Source organism: Quercus lobata, chromosome 1, assembly GCF_001633185.2.
Source record: "Quercus lobata isolate SW786 chromosome 1, ValleyOak3.0 Primary Assembly, whole genome shotgun sequence".
Lineage (NCBI taxonomy): Eukaryota > Viridiplantae > Streptophyta > Magnoliopsida > Fagales > Fagaceae > Quercus > Quercus lobata.
In genome coordinates this window covers 10,886,192-10,898,257 of record NC_044904.1, presented here as the reverse complement: position 1 = coordinate 10,898,257, position 12,066 = coordinate 10,886,192, and the positions used below count along the sequence as shown (strand labels likewise).

Here is a 12,066-nt window from a genome sequence, read left to right as displayed (position 1 = left end):
TCAGAAGACTGCGGTATCACACAGTAGTTCTAATGGCCAACTACTGAATATGATATTATAAAATCTTATTTTATAGTAGACTTCTAAAACCCTAGAGAGAGATTGGACGTGGGATCCTTAGGGATCCTAATCTTCAGCCGTAGGATTTTATCAATAACTTTTTAAACGTTATTGACTTATCTTGAAACTCTTTCCAAAATTATTTCTTAATTTTCTCAATCATATCAAGAAAATATCAGAACGTCTACATATTGCAATAATGTCCATCAACACATTGCAATTGACCCCTAAAGATTAGAGAATTACAAATGAGGTCCCATTTCATACAATTTTATATCTATGTCCTTCCACCATACTATATTCCCACAAGCCACTAGGACTGGATAAATATCATTGTCATGTCCCTAGCTTATGTGACCCTTAATTTCTTGATTTCATAATTTCTATTGGACTCCAAAATATCTTTAAAAAACTCTTTAAATATATATATATACAATATTATATATATGAAAAACATTTTTGAAAAATGTCACCGACCGGTTTTGTTTTGAGTCCAACTTCAATATGAAAATCAACTAAATATACTATCTTCTTTAGAGACTGGTGGATTCATTGTTGTGCATTTATATATTTTACTCATTACATATATAACCCAACGTGTCTGTATATAGCCTTTAAAATTGGCATCACCAGTTGACATTGTCAAAGTTATGTGCATAATAAATAAATATACACAAACCCCTCATGTTTGAGGACAATAGAAAAATTGTGATAGAACAACCTTTTAAATAACAATGATTACTCCATAAGGTGTCCTTGATCGGATCCAATTCAGTGTATGTACTTGTTACATTATACCCACTTGTTTACTTAAAGTCACTACTTCAATGATAGAGTAAATCATCCTATCATATAGCAGCATAACAAGTGTAGGTTTCAATGGTAATATTCAATTAATATCCACAGCCTAGAACAATTTAATAATATATGAAAAATCATTACTCCCTATCTTTGGTTCCTTAACCATTAACATGATTTTTCCTACAGAGGTGACATCACATGCCACATTTAAACAATGAAATATACCTATAAAAGTTATGAATGTGAAAATAGAATTTTATCATCAAATAAAAATGCATAGTATTGTTTTTGAGGGCACATAATTCTAACAGTACACACTCCCTTTTCAAAGAATACAAATTAAAGGGAAAGAGAGTTGGAAAACTCAATAAAAGACATCAAAGGGACGCCGCCCAACACACACATCCAATCATACAAAAACCATTAAGTGTATCTTTCATATCACATGTTCCACATAACACATAATGGCATGGCTTGCCACACCATGGCTACTCTACGGTGATGAAAACATCATAAAACTATATACCTAGAGTTTGAGCTCTGACATTAAAAAACTTGAGCATTCTAGCATGTCCATATCTCTTTGAATTGGGAAATTTGATGACCTGGCCAAGTACAAAAGGTTTTTCAATGAATTATAAAACTTTTAAGTGTAGGAAGAATGTTATTTAATTTGAGAAAGATATTCCTCTATATATTCAATTGACCTAACCATGTACAACATTGTTTATCCACTCTTTCTAACAATTCAAGCACATCAATACACCCAAGAAAACAATGTTATTCAAGTTAAATTAAAAATATGAAAACATAGTAAACTGTAATATTTAAAGCAAGAGAAGAATTGAAGAAAACCTCTATTCTAACGTGCAAGGTACATAAGCATTAAAGATGATGCATGGGACACTTAAATTCCTAACAAATCAACAACAACAAAAAACATAGCAACAATTATACAATAGAGCCAAGAATACTGAATAGAAAACAGTACCTCCATGAGTTATAAAAATCCACGGTCATATTTATAATTTAGGGTTAGCGTGATTGGAATCGTGATGGGCTGGGTTAGGCGGTACCAAGTACCAACATTAAGGCTTTGGTTGATTTTGAAATTCAATAGATGGTGAGAAAAACTTACTGGTATTTTTTTTTATTAGAACTTGAAAAAGTCAATCACAACTCAACGGGCAGAGAGAGAGAATAAAATTGTAGAATACTGGCAAGGAGAGAGAGGTGAGAGGTAAAGGTTCTGCATCAGGGAGAGAAGCTTTGCGTTTGAGGCATATCGTGTTCTTAAAAATAAAACTTAAAAATAATAATAATAAAAACTGGTGATATGGAAAATTGTGGAGTCTCTAAAACTTACATGGCAAGTTCTTATGAAGTCAAAAAAAGTATATAGTAATTAAAATTGTGGAGTCTCTAAAGTTTAAGTGGTAAGTTCTTATGAAGTTAAAAAAAAGTCAAAAGTTATATAGTATTTATAGATTATCAAACACATAATTTTCACAATGGAACACTGCAAATTATTGTTTCTCCCATTTGCATTTAGGGGAAGATGAATGATTGAACATTGAGGTAGAAGAGAGTAAAATTTTCAGGTGGATAACTATAGGATCAGACAAACAGATGATTTGAAAATTATACTGTCTTCCACTCCTCTCTAGTTGGATCTTTGGAGATATGTTGAAAGTTCTCTTTCTATAACTATGCAAGATGCATAAGCTACCCTCTGGTTGTGAGCTAGTTGCCTATCGCAGAATGGGAAGCTTACGAGTAACAAAGTTATTTCTATTTCTCAAAACCTAATTTTGAAACTAATATGAATTTGCTAAAAACCATTAATGTAGTGGAGTAAATCATGGCATGGAACCGAAATAGTAGGATTTACGATAACATAAGATTGTAAAGAAAGTCATATGCAAATGCAAAGAACTCTATAAGCATTTTCAATACATGTGTGTGTAGCTCAAAATTTTTGTGTGTTATTGATGTCACAGAAGCTTAAAGAAAGCGCACACAATACTCTCTTAATGGAATAGAAACTAAACTTATTAGCTTCTGATAGTAAATCTCAAATCCACGAGGGGTTTTCTTGAATCCACAAGGAGAAAATTTAAAATCTACCAGAGAAATAATTTGACAAAAGTCTGTGTTTACTAATAATAGTTTGAAAACTGAATTGCCTTTGGAAGCTACAATATATGTGTTTAAATAGTAAAAAGAAAACCTAAGATGGCTAGAAATCCTAAGGCGGCTAGCAAAACCCTAAAGCGGCTACAAAAGCATATAAGACCTTAATTTGACTAAAAAAAATCAAAAACACCTAAAATAAGGAAATAAATCACCTAAACCTAAAATAACAAAAATTACTTAAAAATACTGAAGTTAAATAATTACAAAATTTAAATGAACCGTGTCCTACATCAGACCCCTCCACTTGAAACAAACTCATCCTCGAGTTGATGGTTGAAATCTAAAATCTTCCACCCCAAATAAACAAATACTTTGAATGCTTTAATGACTTAATCTGGTTTTGAAACTTGAATTCTTCATAAAGTGTAGCATAAAATCTATTCTCATCTACCTTCAATTTATTTGCAACATTAATCAACAAAGGATTGATTATAAAATTAAAATTTTCTACTCCAAGAAAATCAACATATTGTGTAGTCATCTTCAACAATTCAACCAAAATCTGAGGATTTTGAGTTGTGGACTTATCCTCATATTTAACCTCAATTGGATCTTCCACAATATTCTTAACAATTACCATCTCTTTGTTTTTGTCATTATCCACAATCAGCTCAACCTTCTTTTCTTTGACCTCTTCAACAAACTTCTGACAAGTGGTATCTTCAATCTTCAATTCAATAACTTGTTGCACGTTTTTTTTTTTTTTTAACCACTTCAAAATTTTCTTTAGAAATAGGTTGCGTCTTCTCAACCCTCAAACCCTTTCCTTTACTTGACACATGGACTTTGCTATGATAATTTTGGTTTTGCAGTTGACCTTTCATGTTTTGAAAATATTGCTTTTCATATGAATACACAACACTAGTATAATTTAGTATATCATAATAATCATTAGGAAACCATAAATCAATTAATATCTTTTTCATTCTTTGCCAAGAGCAAATTGGATGCTTACCGTGCCGCTTTCTATCGATTTGAACATCTTCCCACCATTCCTCTACTTCATGTCCAATTTATTAGATGCAAGCTGCACTTTTTCTTCATTACAAATCTTCCAAAAATTAAAATACTCTTCCAAATCAAGAAGGCAATCAATAAAATCCAACTTACACATATCTCCGTCAAAGAATGGAATTTTCCTGTAGGTAGGAGTGCGTTGTTGAATATATTGATCATTGTTGTTGTGAGATGATTTCCTAGCAAGAAGAGTAGCAATCATTTGCTTGATTTCGCCTATATTTGCTGACTCATCTCACAAAATTGTTGATTCTCATCACAAGCCGCTTTACAAAACTCGAGGAACTCAACCCTAGTGAGGACTGGGTTGTTGCCATTGTCACCGCCGTCATTGTTATGGTGGTTACCGTCTCGTTGGTTAGCCATCAGATCAGGGTATGTCAAGGCTCTAATACCAACTGACGTTGTGGAAGCCTAAAAAAAGCACACACAATACTGTCTTGATGGGACAAAAACTAAACTTATTAACTTCTGGTAGTAAACCTTGAATCCATGAGGGGTTTCCCTGAATCCACAAGGAGAAAAACTGGAATCCACTAGAAAAATAATTTGACAAAAGTCTGTGTCTATTGATAATAGTCTAAAAATTGAATTGCCTTTGGAGGCAACAATATACGCGTTTAAATAGTAAAAAGAAAACCTAGGGTGGCTAAAAACCCAAAGGTAGCTAGCAAACCCTAAGGCGGCAATAAAAGTATATAAAACCCTAATTTGACTAAAAAAAATTAAAACACCTAAAATAAAGAAATAAATCACCTAAACTTAAAATAACAAAAATTACATAAAAAAATACTAAAAAGTTAAATAATTACAAAATTTAAATATTAAACTGTGTCCTATTTCAATTATTCTAACGTCTTTACCTTTCTCTATAATGGCACATGGGAAATTTCCCTCCTCGTCATGTTCGCAAAGACCCCCTCCACAGTAACAACTGCTACAAGCATCAGATACATCATGCTTGCACTTCAAGGTCGAACTCAGCAGTTAAATTTAGGTCATCTGAATGCTCTTTTACAGCTGGGACCCGAATAATTGAACATTCAGAAGGAAAACTGGGAGAACTATCATTAGAATGAGTAATGATTGCATTTAAATAGAGTATGATTGGGTGTGGTGAGTTAAAAAGAGATGAATGGAAGAGTTGTGAAAAGTAAAATTGGTGAAGTATTCTCATTTTTGGGAGTTTTCTCTTTACTTCTCCTTCAGTTGAGTGAAGAAGCAAAAGGTGTGAGAAAACAAAGAAAACAGAGAGACAGAAGAAGCCATCCCACAATTCCCAATTCACTAGCAAAAACAAAAATCACAACCAAGAATCTAAATACTCTAAACTAAAAGAACATGTTTGTATAACTTCTTGTCTTATTTCTTCACTATATAATATGTGGTTTCTCTGATTAACATTATACTTGACTACTTGGAAAGTGGATATAAAAGACTTGGGAAAAAAATAGGCTGAAATAGGTGGGGTACCCATCTCAATTCTCAAACATGCTCAGTGCATTGAGGAGTTTCTACTCATCTTCCCCATTCAAGCTCAATGGAAGACTCACTTAACTCCCCGACTCTTCAAAACCTCAGACCAGTCAAAAGTTTGTAGTGGAAATCATTGCGACTAGTTTGAATCGTGGATATGTGTGGACTAGAGTCTTTGTGAATTGGGTACAAAATAGACAATCAATGGCCCCATAAAAATGGAAAATGTTAGGATCACAACTTGCTCACGTGGCAAGTCTTCAGTAATGGAGTAAAAGTGGTGGGTCCACAACTCCACCACTCACGACTTACCACGTAAATAAGTTGTAGTAAAAGTTATGGTCCTATCATTACTCTAAAAAAGTAATGGAGCTAAACCAAACATAAACTTGACCAACCCACTTGCCATCTTACTCCTCGGACATGCCCATGGTATGTGGTGCCCGTGCCATTCCATAATCCATATTATTTTATCCCAATATTATTTAAACTTGAAAGATAATTAGATAAATGATATATCTAATGGGCCATATCCCACTGAGAAAATTACATAAAATGGTTAGGGGCCAGCCTGGATAAGGTTTTTCTTCAACGTACTATGTGGCGATTTATAAGACTGTCTACATATAATATTTAAACAAGTCATATGATTTATAAGAAATGTCATATGACTAAAAGTACACGAGAATAGTGTTTTTAACCGCCATGTAATGGATTGGGGGAAAAAAAATTTAAATTGGTTTGGAGGTAAAGTTTTTGTTTCAAGTATTGCACTGTCCAAGGTCCAGCTGGAATCCAAGTCATTGCCAAATGTCAAATGCTCAATTTCCATTTGAAAAATAAAAAATAAGAACTTTAGTGTTACATAAAAGTTAGCTTGAAATTGATTTGGAGCTATTTATCTCTAACCCATTATATGGCCATTGAAGAGATTATCCACATGTAATTTTAGTCACGTGACTTTTTTAATGAATCGTGTGACTTCTTTAAGTAATATGCATAGATAGTTTTATAAATCGTCATCTAGTGTGTTGGAGGAGATATCTGCAAATTGGATTAGAGCTCAATTTTGTCCAATCCATGGCCAACTCTATGCGTAGACCCTACTCATCCCAAAAATTTTAACAGGTCCTAAGGCTCCCATTACATAAAGAAATGGGTGGATTTTAAATTCTTTCCCCCAGTTCTAAGAAGGCCCAAACAAATATCAAGCCTATAGGAATCCAACCCAATTAAAACCTATATTATTTCACCCAAAAAAAAATGTTATAAATGTGCTGAATAATCATTGAAAATTAATTTTCCTGAGTAAGGGAGATGTTAATAAAACTTCAATATAAAAAATTAATTAGCAAATTTGCATGTAAGAAGAGCAAATTGGTAAAGTCTCTGATGGTTGTATAAGAGATCTGGGGTTCAATCCCCGCCTACACCAAAAACTGATTGGTGTCTTGGTCTGATGATAAAGAGCAATCATCAGGAGCGGACGCCATAAGTTGAAACTCTCTCAAAAAAAAAATATATATATATATATATATATTTTTTATATAGAAAGTTGAATAGATAACATTTAATTAATATTATTTTAAAAAAAAAAAAAAAAAAACCACTAAACTATATCGCATTTAAATAGGGTCTGCATGGGTGAGGTAATTTCATAGAAGATTAATAGAGAGTTGGGGAAAAATAAAACTGGTTAAGAATTCGCATTTTTGGCTAGTCAAGTAATCTGAAAGTAAAAAGTCCTTGATACGCATGGACAGTGTGGTGTTACTGTCACACGTGTAAGAGATGTTAATAACTTCATATGGTCCTCAAGTCCACCCCAGTTGGATTGTAGGAGGTGTTTTGTCACAATTTACTGGCAATAAACTGCAATTTGCCGATTTGGGTCTGCGCTATTCGTGAATGGAAAGCCAATGATACCGAATTTTTTACATTGAAAGGGCGAACAATTTGGTTGTTTTCTCTTTTCTTCTTCAACTGAGTAGCGAGAGGTGTGAGAGAACAAAGAAAACAAACAGATAGAAACCATCCCAAAATTCCCGATTCAGTAGCAAAAACGAAAATCACAAATAAGAATGTATTTACTCTAAACTATAACAACGTGGTTGTACAGCTTCTGTCTTCACTAATTATAGTACGTGGTTTCACTGATTAACACGGTAGTTGAATTGGAAATTGGATATGGAAGCGGTGTGAAAACAGGCTGAAATAAAATGAAAATGAGAACAAGTTCGGATACCCATCTGAAACATATGATCTGTGCATTGGGAAATCTCTTCATACCAATGCCAAAGAGTCTCCACTGAGGGGAGTTTCCTGCTCATCTGACCCCATTGACACGCAGAGGAAAGACTCACTTGCCTCTTCAAAACCTGAGAACAGTCAAAAAGTTTGTTGTGGAAATCTCTGTGGCTTGTTTCAATCGTGGAGAAGGGTAGAGTCGTGTGCATTGGGTAGTGAGTACGCTACATGGACATGCCTTTGGTCTGTGATGTCATTACCAATTCCAAAGTCCATAATGTATAATCCCAAGATTATCGAAAATATATCTTTTTTTTTCTTTCAGAAACATCGAAAAATAAATCTAATTGAGCACAATATATGCCACTGAGAAAATTACATAATATGGATAGGGTGGATATTATTCAGCATATATAATTATACACCAAATTTAATGACACATTCTTGCTAGATATTTGAATTCCTCGCCGTCTTAACCAGATCTAACAAGAGCACGACGTAAGATTAAACCACATCATAGTATGAAATTTGTTCACTATAATAGTATTATTGTTATACCTTTTTTTCCTTTCTTGTGTATTGCACGGGTTAACGACAAGATTAGATTAGAAGAAAAGCCATAAAATCAGGTCTTATCAAATATTTTAAGCAACATAGAAAAGATCTTCCTTAACAAGCTAAAAATAAATACAATCAACAAAGTTCATGCCTCCTATAGAGTCAATGTTTCCCCTAAAATAAAGTATATTTTAGTGCATAGAGTCATATTGCATTGACATCATTACAGTAGAAGAATCTATCGGTGATCTTGGCGGAGAAAACAAGTAAGGTTTGGGGGGGATTTGCAAAGAGTCGAGACTCCCTTCCAACATATCCACCACTTTACTCATTGATGGTCGGTTTGAGGTGTTAGTTTGTATGCACCATAAACTCACTATTATCATCTTTCTTGCGGTGTCTTCATCTCCTTCCTCTAAAAGGCCTAACAATCCTAATTCTTCATTTAGTTCAAGACGCTTGTAAATCCAATGTGGAAAATATATTTCACTAGTAAAATCAACACTAACATCAATATTCTTTCGGCCTCCCACCATTTCTAAAACCATCATTCCATAGCTATAGACATCTGACTTGTGAGAGATCCCTCCAAAACTTCTACAAAATACTTCGGGAGCTATATATCCAGTAGTTCCTCTTGCACCGACCATTGATATAGTACTCTTTTCTCTAGGGCATATCTTTGCAAGGCCAAAATCAGAAATTTTTGGGCAAAAGTTCTCATCCAAAAGAATGTTGTGAGGCTTTATGTCAAAATGCAAAATTCGTGTGTTGCAACCTCTATGCAAGTACTCCAAGCCTCGTGCAATGCCAATTGCAATCTTGTATAATGTTTCCCACCCCAAATGATGATTAGAACTTGAAGGATTTCCTTTATATATGAACTTCTCAAGGGATCCATTAGGCATAAGCTCATAGATAAGAGCTCTTTTAGAACCCTCAAAGCAAAACCCCTTAAGAGTGACAATGTTAACATGGGAGGTCCTACTAATGCTTGCAACCTCATTAAGGAACTCCTCTCCATTACCTTTCGATTCTTTCATAACCTTCACTGCCACAAAACAGCCGTCTTGTAACTTCCCCTTATAGACACTACCATAGCCCCCTTGGCCTAATTTGTCATTAAAGGACTTGGTCATTGTCTTTATATCAGCATAATTGTATCTTCTAACGACAAGAGGTCCATGACTTTTTAGAAATGCCTCAACACTCTGATGAGTTAGAGTTTCCTTCTTCCAAAAATTAATACTTTTAATTAACTTGAACTTCTTCCAAAAATTAATACTTTTAATTATCTTGAACTTTCTCAAGAAGCAGCAGATTATAACCATCAGAACACCAATTGCAACAGATGAAGTAGCTGTATTAAAAGAAATGAGATTATGAAGTTATGTGCTGACACGACAGTAACTCAAACTACATATTGATAATGTCTTGAACCTCAATAAATTTGCATTTTCTTGTGGTGACTCAAGAGTAACAATGAAGAAGCACATGCTAAGAATGAACCTTGGAGGAAAATCATGGATTATAAAAATTTTAGCTATTGTACCGATTGATTCTGTACATATAATTACATCTTATTGAATAATAAAAAATGGAGCAAATGGAGGCATTAACAAAAATACTCTAAAGATTGGATAATTAGATACATCATGAGAAGGGGTAAAAAAGGAAGGTCACAGTTTTTTGTGTTGAAAATACACTATATCGCTTCCATATGGAATCATTTGAGTTCTATAGAATAGCATGTCCTATCATTAGTCTCAACAAAAAATTTGATTAAATAAATATGTTACCTATCACCATCACATTCAATCTCTTACTCCTTGTATTACTCCCTGTATTATTCCTTGCATTATTCCCTATATTACTCCCTGCATTATTCCCTGTATTACTCCCTGTATTATTCCCTGTATCCATATCAAAAGCAGCAAAGAACAATACTATTAGTTGATAATTAGATAATAATAAAATAATCAATATAACATATTGACAAAGCAAAATTGGTATTCTTTGAAATCTCAACAGTATTTAACAAAGAACAATGAACATCGGATTACATTTATCTAATATAGATTTATAACAAGACAGTTCAATCTATTTCTAATTTCCTAAAAGGAGCCAATCTGAATCTACTCAATCTAGTGCTGCAGAAGAGAGGTCTGTGGATTGTGGCATAGAATAGAATAGCAGTAAGTCATATACATGTATTAGGAATAATAATTAATACATAGAAACCAACGAAATTTATAAGCAGTTTTGGTAATGGGAAAATCCCATTTCAACACCTTTCCCCAAATTGGCACAAAGAAAATTCCTCTGCTATAACAATTGTAAGTATCATCAAACACACAAATTTCATTATGGAACTCTCCGGTTTTTTGTTTCATAGTGATATGATATCAAAGTGAGAGATGATTTCAAAATTGTATCGGTTTCCTCTCCTCTCTAGTTGTATCTTTGGAGATATATTGAAAGTTCTCTTTCTATAACTATGCAAAATGCATAAACTTGTTTCTGGCATGAGGTATTTGAGAATGGCAAGCTTAACGGTGTTGTTTCTATTTATCATAACCTAATTTTGAAACTAATATGATATAGCACTTGTGTTAGGATTTACTATAACATAAGAATGTAAAGAAATTTATATGCAAAGAACTATATAAGCATTTTCAATATATGTGTAACTGTAAGACCAAAAAAATTTGCGTTATTCTGATGTCTATACCTTTCTCTGTAATGGGCGTAACGGAACAATTAAAATTTCCCTCCTTGCCAAGCTCACATAGACCTCCTCTACTATAACAACTGCTACAAGCATCAGATACATGTATTTTAAGGTCGTACTCGGCAGTCAATTTGAATCCATACTTACTTGCGTGCCATTTTTCCGGGAGCTGAATGATTGGACATAGAGAAGCAAAAGCAGGTTTCGAATTATTATAGTAGAGATCATATTCTCCGCAGCTCATATATTTAAGATCCAAAGGGGAAGTAATATTAGGAATGCGATTGCATTTAAATAGGGTCAGATTGGGTGTGGTGAGTTTAAAAGAGATAAATGGAGAGTAGTGAAGAGTAAAATTGATTAAGTATTGGCATTCACTGGTATTCAAGAATTCCAAAAGTGAAAAGTCCTTGGTACGTATGGATTGTGTGAAGTTTGTTTAAGAGATGTTTATAACTTCATATGGTTTTCCACTCAAGCCCAGTGGGGGCAGTTGGATCTTTGGAGGTGTTTCATGACAATTTACCGGCAGTAAACCGCACGATGGGTATGAGACATTGGTGAATGGAAAGCCAATGGTACCGAATTTTCCACATGGAAAGGACGGAAAATTTGGGCGTGTGCTCTTTTCTTCTTCAGCTGAGTGAAGCAGCAAGAGGTTTGTGAGAAGGAAGAAAACAAAAACAGAGCCAAAGGCCATCCCAAAAATTCGATTCACTGGCAAAAACAAATATCACAACGAAGAATGTATTACTCAAAAGAGTCAAAACTAAAATAAAACAAACGTTTTTGTATTTACTTCTTTTCTCTGATTAGCACTACAGGGTACTTGACTTGGAAATTGAATAAGGAAGACTTGCTAAAACAGGCTGTAATTGAAACATATAGTCTTTTCATTGGAAAATCCCTTGGTTCCACAGCCAGAGACCCCACAGAGGTGAATTTGCCACTCATCTTCTTCTCCATTGACGTGTGGTGGA

General features: G+C 33.9%; 1 protein-coding gene across 2 annotated transcripts; it reads right to left on the bottom strand.

The window, feature by feature from the left end:
* Nucleotides 1–8,516: 8,516 nt before the first annotated feature.
* LOC115978590 (PR5-like receptor kinase) lies at nucleotides 8,517–12,066 on the bottom strand. Of its 2 annotated transcripts, XM_031100453.1 has the most exons (4): nucleotides 11,234–11,321; nucleotides 11,087–11,157; nucleotides 10,155–10,268; nucleotides 8,517–9,715 (listed from the first exon to the last, which is right to left on the bottom strand). In XM_031100453.1, exons 1-4 carry the CDS (start codon nucleotides 11,269–11,271, stop codon nucleotides 8,547–8,549), a joined length of 1,392 nt encoding a protein of 463 aa, XP_030956313.1. In that variant the 5' UTR covers nucleotides 11,272–11,321; the 3' UTR covers nucleotides 8,517–8,546. The 2 variants fall into 2 exon arrangements, with proteins under 2 accessions (XP_030956313.1, XP_030956312.1); XM_031100452.1 differs by having other exon boundaries at nucleotides 11,087–12,066.